The 21,788-nt window shown below is 35.3% G+C and overlaps 3 protein-coding genes across 6 annotated transcripts; 2 read left to right on the top strand and 1 right to left on the bottom strand.

Annotated features, from left to right (window-relative positions):
- Nucleotides 50-4,438, top strand: LOC109849497. Its single transcript, XM_020419341.1, has 3 exons — nt 50-145; nt 1,067-1,300; nt 4,028-4,438. The coding sequence occupies exons 2-3, from the start codon at nt 1,079-1,081 to the stop codon at nt 4,082-4,084; spliced, it is 279 nt and encodes a 92-aa protein (XP_020274930.1). The 5' UTR covers nt 50-145; nt 1,067-1,078; the 3' UTR covers nt 4,085-4,438.
- Nucleotides 5,895-11,948, bottom strand: LOC109848191 (serine/arginine-rich SC35-like splicing factor SCL33). 2 transcript variants are annotated; one of them, XM_020417574.1, is made up of 6 exons: nt 11,842-11,948; nt 11,181-11,352; nt 10,519-10,596; nt 7,434-7,598; nt 6,810-7,022; nt 5,895-6,346 (listed from the first exon to the last, which is right to left on the bottom strand). In XM_020417574.1, exons 2-6 carry the CDS (start codon nt 11,327-11,329, stop codon nt 6,211-6,213), a joined length of 741 nt encoding a protein of 246 aa, XP_020273163.1. In that variant the 5' UTR covers nt 11,330-11,352; nt 11,842-11,948; the 3' UTR covers nt 5,895-6,210. The 2 variants fall into 2 exon arrangements, with proteins under 2 accessions (XP_020273163.1, XP_020273164.1); XM_020417575.1 differs by having other exon boundaries at nt 11,181-11,333; nt 11,842-11,940.
- LOC109848838 (glucan endo-1,3-beta-glucosidase 4) lies at nt 16,044-20,853 on the top strand. 3 transcript variants are annotated; one of them, XM_020418536.1, is made up of 6 exons: nt 16,044-16,239; nt 17,380-17,520; nt 18,153-18,744; nt 18,815-19,488; nt 20,260-20,287; nt 20,400-20,853. In XM_020418536.1, the coding sequence occupies exons 2-6, from the start codon at nt 17,457-17,459 to the stop codon at nt 20,530-20,532; spliced, it is 1,491 nt and encodes a 496-aa protein (XP_020274125.1). In that variant the 5' UTR covers nt 16,044-16,239; nt 17,380-17,456; the 3' UTR covers nt 20,533-20,853. The 3 variants fall into 3 exon arrangements, with proteins under 3 accessions (XP_020274125.1, XP_020274127.1, XP_020274124.1); XM_020418538.1 differs by having other exon boundaries at nt 18,153-18,758; nt 18,829-19,488; XM_020418535.1 differs by having other exon boundaries at nt 18,153-18,783; nt 18,854-19,488.

The following is a 21,788-nucleotide window of genomic DNA, read 5'->3' as shown; positions in this document are numbered from 1 at the left end:
AATCAAAGCCCACTGACCAAGGCCCAACCCTTTCCCCCATCAGCAGCCTTAAACTAGGGGGGCAGGTCGATGCCCACACGCAACCCACGAGCTTCCGAAGGATTCCGAGAGGCAAGTGCGATTTTTTTTTTCTCGCTTTGATCAGGTACGTATGTGCAAATACTTTTAATTCTACAATATCATGATATTTCTTATAATTTTGGACGTGTTTTGTTAAAATTGATTTGGGTTCTTTCGGATATTAATTAGAAATCGTGGGCTTTGATCTAATAGAAGAAAACGATTTGTAAGAAGTTGATGAGGTTTTTCTTTGGTTGTTAGTTTAAAGTATTAGCTTTGTTGTTTGCTGATTAGGGTTTCACTTGATTTGCTATCCTGTTCTTGAAATTTTTAAAGGGAAATGGGAATTCTCGATTGGAACAATAAAATTCTGGAAATTCGAAAGCAATTTCATTCAATGATGAGTTTTTTCTCACGGCATTTTTATGTTAAAAGCTTGAGAATTTGAGATAGCTAGATACTTGATCAAGGTTATAATCATTTAATTAATGGACTTGATTCAGACTTTAGAGATTAGCATGGTTATGCACTGTCCAAAACGCATGTCATTGTATTTCTAAGGGATAATTTCAGAACCCCCAACAAAAAAAAAAACCAAAAAAAAAAACTTTGGGGGTGTTGCAGATAATCCCCTTAAACTACTTTTGACCCGAGAAAACTCCGCTGAACTTTGGGAGTGTTGTGGATAACCCCCTTGAACTTTTTTTTTATTCTACTAAACCTCCTGAACTTTAGGCTGTCTCACAAAACCCCTGTGAACTTTGAACTTCTCTCACTGGGTGATTTTTTTTGGTACTATAGTCTATTTGTCTTATGAACCCCGTGACATTGGTCTTGCTCTTCGGCTACTATAGATTGTGCTGCAGAATCCTAACTACCATAGTCACTCATATGCAAAGTTTTTTTCCCTCTAATTCGAAGCTAACTTTCAATTGAATTTGAATGCTAATACGCTTTTTTCATTTTAATATTTTTTTTTACTTGTCTATGTTATAAAATTCTCCAGTTTGCAGTGAGGATGGATTATATGAACGAAAACAATGTCGTTGATCAGTCAAATAATGGCACCGGAAACTATAATAATCTGGGTACGAACAAACTGAGTCAAACAGATTACGAGAACAAAAAGGCTTCTGTTCATGCCGAGATGGCGAGAGTGAACAAGCTCCCTTCCAATAGCAGCTATGCACTTCATCGGATCAAAGTGCTGAACAAGATTCTGCGTCTTCTTTCTATTCCAGTGAGTAGAATAGCTTATTCCAACATTGGATTTTATGTACTTATACTCGCTATGTACTTCTTTCATGTCATTACATATGCATAAGCATCGTGTGAGTTATGAATACCTTTATATCTATACACCTTATTGTCTGCAGTTCTAGGTGTTACCATATTAGGAAAAGGAAGTTGGTTAAGTTTTTCACCCAGTTTACCTCTTGGCCATGATTGTGTAAAATAATCTCACCATAGACTTAACATGGTATAGATGTGAAAAATCAAAATTTGACCAGATGCCATTTGCTTGGTGACAATAATTTAAAATGTTTTTGGATGGTCATCCGGTAGGTTTTCGTGTATTCTCGTGTTGTGGGTTTGTCATAATGTGGTGTCATACTAGATAATTTCTAGAGTAGAAAGGCGGAGAGAAGCTCTCGAATGTAAAGGATATAGTATTAATAGAACAAAAACAAAATATATACTATATAGGATTTAATTTTAGTAAAACAGTGAAAAAGAATTAGCATGTAAGACATATCGGTGGTCAAGAAATATCCAGGAGTAATCACTTTCATTATTTAACAAAAATCATTCATCAAAATGGTGAGGTTTGAGGACGTGGTTCATCGATTCAAATCAAAAGGGTATAGTATTAGTTGGACAAAAACAAAATATATATACAACAACAACAACCAAGCCTTTTTCCCAAATATTTGGGGTCAGCTACATGGGTCCTATTTTTACATTTCATTCTGTTGCGAGTCATTTCCTCCATTACGTTAGTCTTAATCATATCCTTATTAATTGCTTCTGACCAAGTCATTCTAAGTCGACCTCTATATCTCCTAGCCCTATTAACTCTAATATTATCACTTTTTCTAATCGGTGCGCTAAGTGGTCTCCTTTTTATATGATCAAACCATCTTAATCTATTCTCTCTCATTTTATCCTCAATAGGTGCAACCTCTAATTTACTACAGATGCACTCATTTCTTATCCTATCTTTTAATATATACTCATAAGATAATCGCAACATTCTTATTTCTGCTGCACTTATTTTTTGAACATGTTTTTTAATTGCCTAACATTCTGACCCATAAAGCATAGTTGGTTTTATAACCGTCCTATAAAAATTTTCCTTTAGTTTCATTGGTATTCTACGATCACATAAGACTCCCGAAGCACTCTTCGATTTCAATCATCCCGGTTTGATTCGATGCATAAGATCATCATCTATCTCACCGTTATGCCTAATGATAGATCCTAGATAGCGAAAATGATTAGTTTTAGGTATTTTTTGGTCAATAATATGTACCATAGGCTTTCTTTCTTTCCTACTTTTACTAAAAATGCATTCCATATATTTTGTTTTTGTTCTACTAATTCTAAAATCTTTAAACTCAAGAGTTTGTCGCCATATTTCAACTTTAGAAATAATGTCTCTTCTAATTTCATCAACTAATACTATATCATCAGCAAATAACATACACCATGGGATTTCATCCTGAATGTGCTTAGTAAGTTGGTCCATAACTAATGCAAAAAGATAAGGACTTAAAGTTGTTCCTTGGTGTAACCTATGGTGATAGAAAATGGTTTAGTCTCTCCTTCATTAGTTCTTACTCTAGTTGTTACTCTATCATACATATCTTTAATCACATCAATATATATACTAGATACATGTTTTTTTCTAATACCCACCACATTACCTCTCTAGGTACTCTATCATAAGCTTTTTCTAGATTGATAAAAATCATATGTAGATCCTTCTTTTTTCTCTATGTCTCTCCATCAACCGTCTCAAAATATGTATAGGTTCCATACTTGACCTCCCGGGCATAAAACCAAATTGATTTTCAGATATACGTCTTTTTTCTTAGCATTTGCTCAATTACCCTCTCCCAAAGTTTCATAGTATGACTCATGAGTTTTATACCTCGATAATTTGAACAACTTTGTATATCCCCTTTATTCTTATATATCGGTATCAAAATACTAATCCTCCACTCATCCGGCATTCTTTTCGTCTCGATGATCTTATTAAATAGTTTAGTTAATCATCCTAAGTCTATATCTCCAAGGCATTTTCAAACTTGGATAGAGATATCGTCCGGTCCTACGGCTCGTGCACTTTTCATTTTCTTTAGAGCATCTTTAACCTGACTAATCCTAATTTTACGATAATATCTATAGTTTCTATCATTCATTATATGGTCAAAATCTCTATTTTGCTCATTTGTTTGGTTATCATTAAATAATATACAATATACAATATACAATATAAATTGTAGTAAAACAGTGAAAACAAATGAACGCACAAGACATATAGGTGGTGGTTGAGAAATACCTAGGAGTAGTCACTTTCTGTATTTGAGGTTAATCATTTGTCAATATGGTGAAGTTGAGGGCATGGTTCATCTTATTTAATATATCATATAAGGTGGTAATGTGGAGTGCTATTTAGATGTTAGTCCCCTTAACAGTTGTTTGGCAATAGTGTTGTAAATATAAATATTATTACCTTTGGGCTAAATTCATCTAATTTTTTTCTAAGTATTTGCTGAGTAAATGTACTCGTCATCTCTTCTTCCATACGGATCTTGGCTTCTATTGTGCACTATCATGTCATTGCCTGGTCGCCATTATAAGCAGTTTCGTAGTAGTCTAATTCATTTCAGAACGCGACCTGTTATGCCTTTAACTTCCGAAAGCTGTACATGCTTGTTTTTCATGCGAGTTTGTATGTCAGAGGACTATCTCGCAAGAAGAGGAACTGGAACTGCTCTTTGCGGGGCTTTCTTTGTAAGAATGAGGGAAGACTACTCTCCAGGTGAATGATAATTCTGGTGGCTTTAAAGATCATTAGACCAGCTCCTGAAGATCGAGATTTTCTCCATGTTGTGTGAGTGTGGGGATAAGAGGGAGTGTTTTCTGCTAGAGCTTGGTGGTTGTAGTGTTGTTCATGCTTTCACAATTTTGTATAGTTTTTGTAGATGTAATTAGTTCAGGCTCACCTTTTGTTCTCCCGTGATGTGTTAATGAGATCTATATTGCTCTTGTTTTCTCCTTTTGTTTTCTTTGCTTTGATGTTTGTTTTGCTTCTGTGGTTGTTGGAGGAGGACACTAAGCAAGAATAAGATGCAAGGGAAATCTTCAGTCATGTATGCTTTGAAAGCGATGAATACTGAGAATTGTAATATTATACTCTAAGTATGTTAAACTTTACACATTAGTATGGTTCTCGATGAATTACTTGATCAACGTAAACACTCAAAACACCTGTTCTCTTAGGATAATCCCGTGGTATATATTCCAAAAAATCAGGTACGCCACATTCAAACTCTAAAGGATTGCTGGCTTTGAGATAAACTTAAATGTGTTTTTTCGCGAGGAAGACTTTGAAGAGCGCGGTTTACAACAGAATCAACTCCCTCTTTGCCTTTGCTTCAAGAGGCTTTGCACGCAACGCAACCACATCTACGGTTGGGAAAAGAACATGAAGAAACTGAGCTGATCGTATAGGCGGGAATAATAGTTGTGGTTGTGCTACTGTTGCCGATAGACCCCCTATATTGTAGCCCAATTGCGGGTAGACCGTGTGAGTGACTTTTTTTTTTTTACTTTTCCCCCTATACTGTAGCCCGATTACGGTTGGGAAATAATTTTCTCTTTCTTTGTTTGAGGAGGGTAAAAGAATCAAAAAATTTACTCGGGAGGATGTTAGGAGGAGTTTCCTAACATCCTCCCTAGTTATTATGGGAGGAAAAGAAAAAATAACAGTGAAAAATCTACCGTGGCTTATTTCGCTAAATAAGAACTAAACAGGTGGTAATTTTACCCCGGGAGGATTACCATATTGATTCTCCAAATGTTCAGCTACTCATTCTCTCCTCGGAAGTTTATCGTTCTCAAAGCCTCTTGGAAATGAGAAAGGACGCTCGGAATCAAGATTCAAGAGCAAAATCATGAAAATTTTCTTCCCAGAAATGGCAATAAGTAATCCTTCTATATAGAGTTCGATACAGAGGAGTCACGGGGCCTTGGGAAAAACCCGTTCCGCTCATATGATTTGTAATTCACATTCGTTTCGAGGTGCATATGTAGCATATATATCTGTGCTGAAAATGGCCTAGATATTCCAAGCCATATTTATTCATAACGAACCAGCACTAGTTTTTCTGACCCTCCGACAGGAAAAACTCAAAAACAATACCTTTCAGCAAGGTATACCTCACCGTTTATCGATAGCGGATAACGTCGTTTATCGATAGCGGATAACGTCGCGTAGCGGTGACTCAGAGTTTTAACCGCAGAACCACAAGTCTACACGTCGCGACCATCGTTGCCATTGCCGGTGTAAGATTTCTTCATTTTCCAAAATACAGTTTGAATCATTATTCGGTCAAGAAGCACAACTTTTTTTTCCAGATGATAAACGGATGCAAATAAAAGCGGTAAATTTGTGTCCGATAATAAGTTAGACATTACGTGTAATACAACATCAAGGATGCGAAAAAGAAAAAACATCTTTTTTTCCCACAATTTAAGGATGAATTTAGTTACAAAATGAATAAAACATTTCATAAGAACCCTCGCCTTTTAAAAGTTTAACCAACTTAAAAATCAGCATCTGTTTTCACGATGATAATTGCCCAACTTTCATCAGTTTCAAACATCCCGTCATAAAATAAAAACAGGAAGCACAAAAGAGTATTTGCCGTCCATCACCTACTTGAACTGCATACAACAAAGAGCGATAATACAGATCAAATGCCAACCGCAAAATACATTTGGTTACCTCAACAGAGGTACATTAAAGATATATGATGTCCTCAGTTATATCATCATAAAATCCAAGTCCAAACATCCCCCTTCACTACAACCCTAAAACCTCATCTCACTAGCCGAAAATAGTCAGGCTCTCTCTGGGCTTCATCGGCTCAGAGAGCGAGACCTCTCCCTCTGCTCTTCATTCTCATAAGGGCTCCTGCTCCTCAACCTGTTGTCTACAGGAGGAGAACGTGAATCCGATCGCTCCCTGTGCGCCCTTTCATCAGGTGAAACCGACCTGCAGCCAAGAACCAAAGGAAATGTATGAGATTGATCCTTGGACCAAGAATGTTGTGCAAAATAACTAAGCTAAAATTTCACAAAACCAGCTCTCAAGTTTGTGCGCTCCTTTTAAAGTGTCACAAAAACTCCCTTAAGCTTTGAGGTTCTCAGAAAATACCCTTCCAACTTTCAACAGTTTCCCAAAAAAGGGGAAAAAAGAGAACCTAACTGCATTAGCCACAATTTCCACTAAGGGAAAATTATCCCCCTGCGTAATTTTGCCCACCCATGTGAAAATTGTGGTAAATGCAAATAGGGGTTTTTTAAAAATATTGAAAGTTAAAATGGGCTTTTCCAAGAACCCAAAACTGAAGGAGGGTTTCGTGACATTTTAAAAATGAGGGGGATTATATGAGAAATGCCCATTGTGAAAGGAGGGTTTTCCAAAATTTACCCAATAACTAACAACAAAAATATACCTCGAGTACTCCCGCTGCTGCCTCGGAGAAGGAGAGTAGCTTTGCTTCCTCGGAGGAGGAGAGCAGCTTTGCTTCTTCGGTGAAGGAGAATAGTAACTGCGACTACGAGAGCGAGATCTACCGCGTCGCGGGGATCGAGAATATCTTGGGGAACGGGAGCGAGAATATCGATGGGAACGAGAACGGCGGGGAGATCTCCGATCATATCGTGTACTGAAAAAACAAATGATAAATATTTGAAAGAATAAAAAACCACATAAGAACAGACGGTCACAAGTGCAAAATCAAAATTCTTGCATGCACATACTAGAATCACGATAATGAAGACCTGTGTTGTCCATTTACTTTTAAACCATCCACTTCCAAATCACTCTTAGATCCAAAATATTCCCCTGAAATAATTTTTTTTCTAAGTGGTTACATATTGGGCGTATTTTTAGATCAAATATTCAAACCATTATTTTTTGGCTTCTTCACGCTAATGCCATGGCTTCGCGCCGGTCAATTTTGCTCCTTATGTTATATAGGTTATTTAAGACATGAAAAGACTACAATGAAATACACAGTAAATCAGATCCCACACTATTAAAAACCCAATGCTGTGAGAAGTTATTATAAGGCTACCTGACTCTCTCCCTTGCCCTCATGTCAGCTGGCTTCTTTCTGTTTTCCTCTGCAAACACAACAGTTAATTCACGACCTAGAAGAATTTGCCCATCCATTTGGTACTTGGCTTCAGCTGCATCAGCTGGGTCCACATATTGAATAAAGCCAAATCCACGAGGCTCCCTGCAGTGGACAAAATTGATCTTGTGAGAAAGAGAGTCAATAATTAGTAATGGCTAAATTGTAATAAGAAGCTTACCACAATGTTTCACCGATTTACAAACCAATACCGATACTTTAGTAGCTACACACGGTAATATTAAGCCGACTTTCTAGCATGTGACCTTTTTAATATTTTCACCCTCTATCTGTTACCTATAGACTCATTGATCCTTTCCTGATTCTTCATCTCATTTACTAAATCATAACCCCAAAAAATCAATTAATCATAAAAATAGAGTCAATTGCACATAGACCCCTGTGGTATCGTTTGCTTTACCATGCAGTTTCATTTTAACAGATAGACCCCCTGGGTGTTCTTCTTCTTCTTCCTCTTTTTTTTAATCTCTCTTACCCTCAGATCTTACCCTCAGATAGACTCACTAATTTTACCCAGGGGTACTATCCGCCAAAATGTCACCCAGGTAATAGAGTCAAAAAATTGTACCTAGGGTGTCTATCTGAATGAGATGAAACCACAGGAGCATGTAAGTTTAAAACAATGATACTGCAGGGGTCTATCTGCAATTAAGTAATTAACCCTAAAAAAATAAATGATGAAAAAAAATAAATGAAAGAATAAAAAGAATAACCCACCAAAAACCATATCTAGAAGAGAAATGGACAAACCTTTAAACTATTCCTCTTCTTATATTTTCTATGACCAAAATGTATCACATGTTATGTTCCAAGCAACACCCACCTCTCAACTCCAATATCCACTTGGAGCCTAAAAATTCTCACCTATTATAATCTAAGGGGTTGTTTGGTTCAAATAAAATTTTGGCATTTGGTCTGGATTACAAATTTTGGGATCAAAAAGTGATGTTTTTTTGGGTTTTGGGATTCCATAGGTGATGTTTGTTTCAATAAATTTTTTTCAGAATGTTGAATCCCAAAAGTGCAAAAAGCACACGATTAGAATTTGCTAAATCCTCTCAATTGGAGAGAAGATTTGGCAAATCCCATAAATGGGTATGGTTACCCCTCTTTCTATACCCTTATTTTTTTTGTGGGAGGTAATCTCACCAAGGTAAATATACTCGCTTTTCCTTCTTTTTTACAATTTGTTATCCTGTAATTTGGGTACGAATCAAACAAGATATCACAAATTGTAGGATTTGTTTTCCTATAATAATTTTGAATCAAACAAAATATTAGAAATCCCAAAGCATGTATAAAACCTTATGGATTTGAAATTTTCTATGAGATTACAAATCCTAAAATTTTGGCATTTGAACCAAACAGCCCCTAAATGTCCTAGAGAACTAAAAAATTTTGTATTACAAAAATCTCAATCTCCTAATTTTTCCTAAGAAATCTTCTTTGAAGTGTGCAACCAGACAATTAAAATCAAAATCTACTCCAAAATTCCCAGTACAAGCAATACTTGCAAATAGTTCAATTTCTGATTCTCAAGTTTGATATCTCCCAAACTTTCACATCCTTGGAAAAAGAAACAGGATAAAAAAACTATGCAACAAAGGCATGCGTAGTTGTACCTTAAAGAAAAGGAAATATATTTAAGTGTAAACAGATCGGTACAAGGTATTAATTTGTAGATATGGTGAAACATTATGATAATTCTACAATATAGCCATTAATTAATCCTGCAACAAAATAAGCAGTCAATGAGAGAGATCCAGGTGATTTACAAAAACAATATTTAGGACTTAAAAGAAAGTGTTTCAATAGGTGCACTTGATATAATACAAGCAAGCACTTGGCTGCTAACCTTGCCTCTTCAGAGTTTAAAGATGACTTCAAATTCTTCACTTGAAAATCTTCAAACTAAACTTCAAACTCATTTTCTTCCCACTTCAGCCAATATCCTCACAACTACTAACATCCTCTTCACCATACCTCTTAAAACCTGAATTGTGTCTTCAAAACTCTATTTTCACTGTTAAATCTCAACAGCCTTAATAAATAAACCCATATGCAATTTGCGGAAAGTAAGGGAGAGAAGTACCACTAAAAATAATTAATTAATTAATCTGGACATGCAAAAGTTTCACGGCAGTTCAAATAATCTATAATATGCAGTAGTGAAGTTTAAAGTAACAACAGTAACAAAACTCTTCTCCCAAACTTTTGGGGTCGGCTCATAGTTTCAGGACAAGCTATATATGGAGGGGTTACTCATGTCCACAGTTTCCTTCACAGACAGCATGCCATATTTCGAACATATGAGAAATGTTTTCAATACTTACAGGGAATTCTTGTATGCTATATTAATATTAAGAATTTTGTTCAACACTTTTCTAATAATTATTTAATTCATATAAAAATAGAAGGCATTGTTTTTATTATTTTGAAAAAATAAAACATATTCGATGAATTGTTTATGTATAAGAAAGTTATTGAAATATTACTTACAATGACTTCAAATTTATAAATTGTTGAATGATAACAGCAAATTAATTGTATGTACATTAGTAAGAATTATATTAAGATAAGAGTTCTATTAACTTTTTTTTTTAATTCTCAAGCTCCACACTTCCTTGCTGTATAAACCTATTTCTTACATTGTATAAAAATCAATAAATTTGCTTGAACAATTTATTGCAACCTTAAATTCAAAATATATGAAATTTGAGCATGCTGTAATACAAATGCAGACACATACATATGAATATGCACCTATATGTTTTGTCAGAAAATATTCCTATATGTGTGCCTCGCATTCTTTAAGACCGCATATCCCGTGTTTGCGTCATATATCCCATTTTATTTTCATGTACCATGTTGGTAATAATGGGATGGCTAACAATGCAGCCAAAAAAATAACTTCTAGATAGGAATTCAATTATGAAAAATGTCCGCATGCACAGTTAAGACATCAAACCTAATCAAACAATAGAAACTGAAATACTTTGCTTACCCACTGTAATAGTCACGAGGCAAATATATGTCCTTTAGTGGTCCAAACTGTCCGAATGGCTTACGAAGGTCCTCCGGTCTGCATTTGAAGAAATAAATAGTCAAATACATCATAGCTAATTTATCCACAATTCCGCGTAAGATATTTTTTTCAGAATATATACCCTACCACATTATAGACACCTCACTGCAGTAGCAAATCAATTAAATAATTATTTGACTATTGTAAAATCTAGAAGTCTGCTAAAGCGCGCACTCTTTCACTATCTCTTTTTTTATATAGGATCGCTTATTAGACACAAGGCAACAGAGCAGTCACAAAGCTGGTGTGACATTGAGGAATATAAAATTACAAGGAGTCACAACGCTTTATTCAGACATGGGATATTGGGATGTAAATCAATAATTAAACTAGCCATTTCATGAATCAAGCAATAAAAAGAATATAAAAACTGTTCTTGTTTGGTGAATAGCATCCATAAAGGCACGTATTTTCCAGTTTAAGAAATGGTACAGCTGATATTATCAATACAAGATAAACTTTCTCAAACAAGATTTGCTAGCCCACAAAGATCTTCTAGGCGTTCTAGTATTGCAACATTCATAAACCATTAAAAGAAACTACAGTCAAATCCTAAAACTATTCAGACATGCAGAACTTACTTGCATCCATGACGAAGGTTCCGAACAAGGAGGCTTGTTGGCATATCCCTACTACGTCCTCCATAACGACCTCTAGGACTTGGGCTCCGGCCTCTTCTGCGATAACTCCTTGGAGGTGAAGGACTGTAACTGTAACTTCTTCCCCTCATTCTACTGATAAATAAATCAACCTCTACATGAGATGTAGTAATAACTCAATAAGAAGATAGTAAAGGTCGCTGAATCTTGAGAGAGATTTGCATAAGAAACACGAAGAATTAAGTGAAATCAAGACTATTAAAAATAGCCCAACAAATATAACTCAAGTTCAAATTTTTTACAGCTCTACTCCTGTTCAAATCAAATGATTCGGCCATACGTCAAATTATTTTCATTAAAATAAAAAAATATTTTTCCCTTCCACACAAAATAACAGCTTTTGCTGTTTTGCATTGCAATAGTAATTCAGGGATAGGAGAAACCAAGAGTCAAAAAGATTTCTTCAACTAGATTTTCTTACACGAACAATAACGAGATCGATCGAATCAGTTGGCCGAGAATAGGTGATACAGAAACCCTAATTTCAATTAGCAATCAAAGATTGTAGACGCAACAAACAAATTACAGACGATTCAACTGAAATAATTGGACTAGGAACCCTAATCTCGTTGGAGAAATTTACCTCAAAAGGAAACCCTAAAATTTACCCCCGTTCGCGCTCTCGCTCTTTCGTTTCCCTTTCGCTTGCGGCCTTATATTTTTTTCCTGATTTTCTAAAGCAGCCCTGATTTTATATTATCTTCGTGAAGCTTCTCTCATGTTGAATCTGGACTGGAGGTAAATTTTCCAACAGAAGCGAATCCGGATAGCGTTGGGGTGACCTGATCTGTTGGTTTAAATGGTTCGGGCTCAGATTTTGGCCCATTTCGTTGAACTACTGTGCAAATGGGCCTATATCGGCAAATGAAACCCTGCCCCTCCCGGTCCAAAAGAAAACTGGTTTAGAGGTTATAAGTTGGGCAATGAAAACAGGCCCTCTTGTTTGCCAAATAAAAAAACTTTCAAAACGAGGTCAGTTTTGAACCTGGCCCGGTTTTGAAGGATTGTTAAACACACCCTTAAACTTTGGTCAGAATTGAACTAAGCTTTGGGTTAGTTTGTTTTTCTTTCTTTTTCCTTTTATTGACAACAATTAGGCTAGGTTTCAAAACTAGGGTCTGATCAAAAGAGGTCTATTTTGCTAAATATTTAGCAAAACAGTCTGTTTCGCTAAATATTTAGCAAAATAGGTCTATTTTGAAAATTTTTCCTTTCGAGGAAATAACACAAAAGGAGAATATTTTTCGTGGACCCAACTTTAGTGAGGGGCACCATGCTGTGCCTCTTTCCAGCAGGAGACTTTGTCTCTCTCTCTCTCTGTCATCTTTTTTTCCCTTGAAAACCTGCCTTCATCACTCATATTGGGACCATAAATAAAAAACTAGTCCAAAGTTTGAACCAGGATAAAGTTTATATCGTTTCAGCTTTCAATACACGTAGCCCACGAGTCCACTTGAACAAGCTACTTTTTTTTTGTTCGCTTTTCCGAACTTTATCATCTTTTCTTTTCTTAAACAACTTTTAATAGCGTTTTATTAGAAAGGGGGGAGAGAAAACTTTATCCTAGTTCAAAGGTTACCTTGTTCACAGACATTGCTACATCATAATTTATGTTTTATACTTTTAGCGTAATAATAATAATAATAATTTCCTGATATGATGAAGGTTATCTGCGAATTATCCTATAAAAAATAGATTAATATACGACACTATATCTCATAAGACACAATCCAGTCTCATGGATAATATGATCATGAAATATATTATATATATATATATATTATATATATATATATATATATATATATATATATATATATATATATATATATATATATATATATATATATAATATATATATATATATATATAATATATAATTATATATGGAAAAAGTGAATCTAAGGTGACACCCTAGGCCCCACCTAAGGATGCGCGCCTAAAATCACATCATTCCCTAAATATTTTTTTACGATCCGCTGCCGTTGAACTTGATCTGCACGTTCTTAAACCTAAAACACACCAATTTTAGGGTGAACCCGTCGTGTTTTGACCCTTCATCCACTCGCCGCAATTTTATATGGTTTCGAATGAATAGAACTTTTTGGAGACTCAACGACTTGGTCAAAACATGACGGGTTCACCCCAAAATTGTGTGTTTGGGTTTAGAATGTGCAGATCAAGTTCAACGGAGCGCATCGCAAAAAAAAAAGGGAATGATGTGATTTTAGACCGGCGTCCTTAGGTGGGAGCCTAGGGTGTCACCTTTAGATCACTTTTCCATATATATATATATATATATATATATAATATATATATATATATATATATATATATATATATATATATGGTTCCGCTATTTGGCTCGCGTTTTAATGCGCGAGTTGGCTCGCGCGTTAAAGCGCGAGCCAAAGAGCTTTTTCCATATATATATAATATATATAGTATATTTATATATATATAATATATATATATTTCTTAAACCTCATGATGCAGACAATGATTACCAGCAGGATTTGAGAGCTTGCTTTTGATGAGCTCATCATCGATCTCATAGGATTTTCAGTGAGATTAAAAAATACAGTAACGGCCCAATTTTAATGGGAATGGCTGTGTGCGGACTAAAGCCCAATGGGGTCCACTCCAGCTGTCTGCATGAGTCAGCAGTCGCGCATTTGTGGGGCCCATGCGGTCCATGAAACGTAGCAATTCGCTTTCTTTCTCCTCCGATAAATACACACCTTTTTTTAAGGAAAATTATGCCAAGACCTCAAAAACAACATCTTCATGTGTTGCAACCCCTTCGCTTTTCCCTCATATGATTCAACCTCAAGAAGTGTGATATCTTGTATTGCAGTCCTCTTTTAGCAATTATTATCTGCCAACAAGCATAGAGAGAGGATAAAAAGCACAAAATGTCATTGTCTACTCTATTCTTTCATGTTAGGTCTATTTAGAGTCCGTGTTAGGTCTATTTAGAGTTCTTGTTAGGCCTAATTTCAGCTCAATTTAATTCATACTAAGTCCATATTAATGTTAAGTCTAATTTCATGTTAAGTCCAATTTAAGTCTAATTTCATATTAAGTCTAATTTAATTCAACTTGTTTTAAGTCTAATTTAATTGGGCTTAATATGAAATTAGACTTAAAAAATTAAATTAAACTTAACATGATTTAAATTAGACTTAAAAAAGAATTTAACATGATTGAAATTAGACTTAAAAATTCGTGTTAGGTCTAATAAATGTTCGTGTTAAGTCTAATTCGTGTTAGGTCTAATAATTCGTGTTAAGTCTAATTTCATGTTAGGTCTAATAAAAAGCTTGTGTTAGTTCTAATAAAAGTTTGTGTTAGTTCTATTTCGTGTTGGTGTTAGTCCTAACTCATGTTAGGTCTAACTGGTGTTCATATTAGTTTTATTTTGTGTTCGTGTTAGTTCATGATTTAGAACTATACGAACTGAGTTAGAACTAACACAGATCGTGTTAGTTCTAATTCATGAGTTAGAACTAACACGATTTGAGTTAACATGAACTGAGTCAGAACTAACGCGAACTAAGTTAGAACCAACACGAACATGAAAATAGAATTAACATGAACACCAATTAGACCTAACATGAGTTAGAACTAACACGAACACGAAATAGAACTAATTCGAACTTTTATTAGACCTAACATGAAATTAGACTTAACACGAATTTTTATTGGACCTAACATGAATTAGACTTAACACGAACTTTTATTAGACCTAACACGAATTTTTAAGTCTAATTTCAATCATGTTAAATTCTTTTTTAATTCTAATTTAAATCATGTTAAATTTTAAGTCTAATTTCATATTAAATCCAATTAAATTAGACTTAAAACAAGTTGAATTAGACATAACACGATTTAAATTAGACTTAAAAGAAATTAAATTAGACTTAACATGAAATTAGACTTAAATTGGACTTAACATGAAATTAGGCTTAACATTAAATTGGACTCAATATGAATTACATTGAGCTGAAATTAGACCTAACAAGAGCTCTAAATAGACCTAACACGAACTCTAAACAGACCTAACATAAAAAAATAGAGTAGATAAGGATATTTTGAGGTTTTTTACTTTTTATCCTCTCTATATGCTTAGTTGGCAGGTAATAATTGCTAAAAGAGAACTTCAGCACAATACATCACACTTTTTTGGGCTGAACCACATGGAGATGAAGTGAAGGGGCTGCAACACATGAAAATGTTGCTTTTGGAGCATTGACACAATTTTCCCAAATATTTTAAAATATATTTAATTATTCATTTCATGCAAGTGATTATCATTAACACTCGATTACGGATAAACTTGTCACGGGGAGTAAATTTAATATGTTTACGTTCAAATGAAAGTAGTAAAAAACTGTTCTATATGTCTATTGTATTTGCACAACTTTAATTAGTAAAATAAGAGAAAATTCTAGAGAAAATGAGCATAAATTTTAATGTATCACATGTTTAAATTTGATCCAAATCTAAACCTCATCCGACCCATTTACAAATAGAAATCGCCCATGGTTACTGCTTGAACCCAACCAAAAAAAGGGTGTACTTAATGTGTAATTATTTTACAATTATAAATTGAACAGTTCCGAACACCGAAGAGATCCTCATAATTAATATCAGATAAACAAACAGACAAAATTAAATAATGAATCTCATTTTTTTTTTACTTTATTTTTCAAAATTTTGTTTTCTCACCTGTCCTTTTTTTTTACTAGCAACAAAGTTACAAAGATACAGGGCCAGCTAAGAACACTCAAATATGTAGAGAAAACTCTTGGGATTCTATATTTTTATTAGCACTCCAGTACAGTCCTTTGTTCTTTCTCCGGAGTTCTCAGAGACCCAGGAGAGATTCCCACTTACTTGCTTCATCTTCTGAGCTCCTAAAGTTTTGATCTTGGAGGGTTTTTGGGCTCTCCTCTTGCAAGAGAGAGTCTTGAATCAGGTGGGTTTTTTTTCTTCTTCTAATATTTTTGCTATTTTTTTTCCAGCATTTGTGATGTGGGTTGTTGATGTTTTAGGTGATTACTTTCTGGGTTTTGCTCCATTTTGTTTGTTGTTTGTGAAAGAGGGTAGATTTGGGGAAACTTCAACTTCGCCTTTTTTTAATTTAATTTATTTTACTCATTTTAAGTTTGTTTTATAGCTTGCCTTGACACTGTATTTAGATTTAAGCTTCAAAGATGTCATCTTTAGATCAAAATCTGTTGTGTATCTTGTATTTGGGGGTTATGCATGTTCTTTGAACCCATAGGTTTAAGGCATTCCTTGGCTTTTTGTTGATGTATCAATTTTAGCTTTAAATGGTCTATAAGTTACAATATGTTAATGGATTCTGCTGGTGTTTGAGATGAACTACACCCCATATACAAAGTTTGTAACTTTAGGTTCTCTCAAGATAGAAGTTGTAGCTTGGGCAAAGTTAATAAGTATACTAGATTTGTAAGTTTAGGCAAACAACAGAGAAACCACAACATATATTAAATGGTTTTATATACGTTAGAGATTGTAATATTGCTGGGTTTTCCTTCTAAATGATCTTTCTTTTTGAGAAAACCCAGGTTAATAGTTTTATTTAGTGGTAAAGAGTGTCGAATGTTGGGTGTTAGGGTATCTATTCTCTCAAAGCATATATATTTTTTATAAACAGAAGTTCTTAGTTCTTACATTACCCGATTCTTGTTTCCTCAAGTCAAAATTTCTTGAGTTTCTGATCTTCTATTTTGCTAAGGTCTTCATTACTACTTTCAGCAGTGTTTATATTAAGTACATTAGCTTAACTCGCATGGCTGAGGCCAACTTTACCTACACGCTTATTCTCGCAATTTTCCAAACATTGATTCAATTTGAAGGCTGTCCAGGTTCCAACTTTACCTACACGCTTATTCTCGCAATTTTCCAAACATTGATTCAATTTGAAGGCTGTCCAGGTTTCTGTAGTTCGTTTGTCATGTAATATGTAACTTAATCTAAAATACATATCTCCCTTTTTCAATTTGTTGTATCAGATAAATAAAATACCTGACCATTGTCTTACTTTGTTCAACATGTCAACTGATTTTTTGTACTACCTTCGTGCTGTCAGTTTCAAAAGGTTTACACACTTCAGAGAAGGTACTTGGTGAGCCTCCATTGTCGCGATTCTGAAGGTTGTTGAGTCCAATGTTGCATGAAAGATGGAAAAGGGTTGTGTTATTACTTCTGTTCTTCATCTCAGATGTGTCAGGTATGCAACTTCACTTCTAACTGTGGGGATAGGTTGTCTTGTTGTCTCCTCCATTAAGTTAATTTTCATCATAATGTCTATCTCGTCCTTTAAGTGAATTTATTTCAATGCTTTATCCCAAGTTTTTTGTGGTCGGTTACATGAATCTATTCTTCAAATTCAGTTATATTACATGCCATCTCCTCCGTTAAGTTAATTTTCATCATAGTGTCTATCTCCTCCTTTAAGTGGATTTATTTCAATGCTTTATACCAAATTTTTGTGGTCGGTTACATGAATCTATTCTTCAAATTCAATTATATTACATGCCATCTCCTCCATTAAGTTAACATTTATCATTATCTTCTTAATTGCTCACAACCAAGCTCTTTTAGGTCTACCTATATTCCTCTTTGTCCCGATGAACTATAATCTTATCACCAAACCTTCTCAGTCGTCCTCAATAGAAGCAACATCTAACCTCTTATGAATGCACTCATTTCTTGTCTTATCTCAGGACATATTCACATATTCATGATTTTAATATTTCAATGCTTTGCGTCTATGTACATTTTAAAGCTTGACTTGTTCACAGAATGCGTACTTCCAGTCTAACGTCTAAGAATACCAATTTCACTCATTTTCTTGTGTAGGCGCATTCGTGGGAGTAAACATCGGCTTGGATATCTCCAACATACCACCAGCATCAGATATAATATCAATCCTTAAAGACCAAAAAATACAACATGTACGATTACATGATGCTGACCATCAATTACTAACTGCTCTCGCAAACACCGGGATTGAGGTCATGGTTGGTGTACCAAACGATCAGCTTCTAAAAATAGGAGAATCAAGAACAGAAGCAGCCGATTGGATCAACAAAAATATAGTCCCATATCTCCCATCAACTAACATCACATATATTGCTGTTGGCAATGAAGTCCTCACATCAATCCCAAATGCTGCTCTTGTTTTTGTTCCAGCAATGCAATTCCTTCAGTCTGCTCTTGTAGCTGCCGACCTCAATCACCAAGTGAAAATCTCGAGTCCTCAATCCATGGACATGATCCCCAAATCTTTCCCTCCATCTACTGCCACCTTCAATTCTTCATGGGACTCTATAATGTTTAAGTTCCTCCAATTCTTGAAGAATACGGGATCTACTTACATGCTAAATGCACAACCATATCACGGTTACATAAAAGGAAACGGTATCTTTCCTATAGAGTATGCTCTTTTTAGGTCTCTAACTCCAAATAATCAAATTGTGGACCCAAACACATATCTTTCCTATAGAGTATGCTCTTTTTAGGTCTCTAACTCCAAATAATCAAATTGTGGACCCAAACACACTATTTCAATATACCAACATGTTTGATGCAATGGTCGATGCTTCATACTTTTCTATGCAAGCGATGAATTTTTCAAATATCCCGGTTCTTGTGACAGCATCAGGGTGGCCATCGTTCGGTGGTGCGAATGAACCCGATGCTACTGTTGACAATGCTCTAGTATACAATAGCAACCTTATAAAGCATGTATTAAATGGTTCGGGTACACCGAGTCAACCGAATAAATCATTGAATACATATATCTATGAATTGTTCAATGAAGATCTACAGCCTGGGCCTATATCGGAGAAAAACTGGGGCATATATTCTCCTAATGGGACCGAGATTTATACTCTAAATTTTGATGATGGTGATAATGGTGAAGATACTTCTACAAATTCGTCAGGGTTAGCTGGTGTTTTTTGTGTGGCGAAATCTAGTGCAGATAAAGGTGCATTGAAGGCAGGATTGGATTGGGCATGTGGTTCTGGTTCAGCAAATTGCAGTGCGATTCAGCCAGGGCAGCCGTGTTATGAATCTGATAATCTCGTTGCAATTGCTTCGTATGCATTTAACAATTATTATCACAGGACGCAAGCAAGTGGTGGCACCTGTAATTTTGGTAATACAGCTGTGATTACCAATGTTGATCCAAGTAAGCTTTTTCTTCCAAATGAAATATTGTTTCTCATGTTTATGTGTGGGCAATTGAAAAGCTTTTTGTGCTCATGTCATTGCTTTACACTAGTCCTTACCCGGTGGCCCATGTAACCTTTCTATAAGTGCAACAGTACTTTCACCCAATATCGTTCTTGGCTGCGTTGATTTCTCCCAAACGTAGCTTTAAGTGGGTTGATATGTTACAATGTACTGATGTTACCATCTCTGTTTTTTTTTACTTTATAACTTGAGCATCTTCGATTAAAGGAACAGCTTGAGCTGAAAATTGTAACTTCTTGGTGGCTTATCAAGGCCTTGGCATTATACCCAATCTTCAAAATCTGAAACACAAAAATTGTGATGAGGATAAAGGGATGTGTTCTTTTTTAATAGCATGTCCTGCAGATTGAGCACCCAGTGGGATTTCAACCGAGATGGTAGTATTTCATCTGAAAATTTCTGCCACTATAACAAACTCGGAATATGTAAAGAGAGTGAGAGATGCATTTTATATTCTGATAATTGTGGATTAGTGTGGGATTGATAATGACATTTCTAGAAATGGAGTAACGGGCTGGTGCTGGTAGCATCCCTAGTTTGTTCTTTCGAAGATGTTGAACCAGCTGATGGGGCCGTACTGTGGCTCCATTATGTCACAATATTTACTATTTTACAAGCAAATAGTGGTCAAAATCTAACTGTTTTTACAAGGAAATCTTTGTGCAGTGATCCTGTATAATCTTATTTTTGTCACTCTTGCTTGCAGGTCATGGAGCATGCATCTTTGCAGGAAGGTAAGTGATCAAAAAAGAATATATGCTCTCATTTCAAGTTGAGGTTTCCTTTAAACATCATAGCTCTTGCTTTTTCTACAAATAACACGCTGCCCTATATTTTTATGAGCAGCACAGGGAATGGCACAGGAGATGCTGCTTTTGGACCCGTAGCTCCTATCAACAGTGTTTCAAGTCTGCATGCTCTAAACTGGAGTTACTTGCAAATAACGCTAGTGATTCTTCTTCTCTGGTTTAGTATGTAGAATTATATGTCAAAAGTTCGCATAGAAACTACAAACTACAAATGGATTGATTTTAGGCTGAACATATAGAGGCCAGATGCATTTGTATTCAAAAATTTAGTGGCTTTGGTCTGATTGAAGTCAAATTTTGCAAAGAGTCAAATAGTAGGTTGTATGTCAGTAGATTGTTTTCTCTTTAGATTTGCTTAGAAGAGGGAAATTGACCTGTATGTTACTGCCTCCTCCCTGTTCAATTAATGTGGGAGTTGATGTTATTTGTGCACTCAGTTTTTGTTCTTCTTCCTTTGGACTCATGAATGTGGTAGGATACATGAGTTCTTATTGTGTTGGTGTCTGAAAGCTCTCTGCATTATGTTTTTAGCTCATTCTTGCCTCACTGGTTAACAATATGGTTTGAGATGTAAAATTATTATTTCGATTAGTTAAGTAAAGTGCGAGAGCAAAGGGAGCAAGGTGAAACCATATGAGAGTATAAGGCGTATGGTATGTGGAATTTTGCAAGATGATGATATTTAGCCATGACTTGTCTTTGTTACAATATAAATTATGCATCCGTTCATGTTCTTGGTTCAGCATATTAGGTTGTGGGTATTGTCACGATCTGCAGCCTGAGTACTTTTGTGAAAATTATTGTGTTGCTGGTCAGAGTAAAATGTTGAAATAATGACAGGTATCGATTTTTTCCTACTGTCAGTAAACTACTATGTTGATGAGCATGCCGAGTCTTTTTGCAAGAATGTATTGAGCTTGTGCAGGGTGTGAAACTTACAGATTTCGCTTGGAGTTCTGACAGTGAGATAATTGATAATGAAATGCTTGGAAATTTGACAATGAAGTGAATTGATCATGAAATGCTTGCAACTGTTGGTACTTAATGATGCTTTGTAGGCTACTTGTCCAAAGGCTGTTGATTGGGTTCACTGAGCTCAATTTCTGTCCAAGCCTCGTGTCTATGTTTGGTCCATGTATGCGCATATCCCAGTTTTTGTAACCAGTATCAAAAATTGAAGAATATGCCCCTTCTTTTTCAAGTCCAGACTGTGAAAGAATGAAGTTTAGTGATGCTAAAATTTTGCCTCTTACCAATAAGTTGCAATTAAGTGCTGGCAATTGCGTACACACTTTGCACTCTTTGTCTCCTCAAATGCAAAAAAACACAGTGATGTCAGAAGCCCATGATGCACTTTTGGGGATCCCATAAGATAAATCAGTCAAAAAATCACATTCATACAAATTAAACCTATCAGCACCCATGT

Source organism: Asparagus officinalis, chromosome 7, assembly GCF_001876935.1.
Source record: "Asparagus officinalis chromosome 7, Aspof.V1, whole genome shotgun sequence".
Taxonomy (NCBI): Eukaryota; Viridiplantae; Streptophyta; class Magnoliopsida; order Asparagales; family Asparagaceae; genus Asparagus; species Asparagus officinalis.
This window is presented reverse-complemented; position numbering and strand designations above follow the sequence as displayed.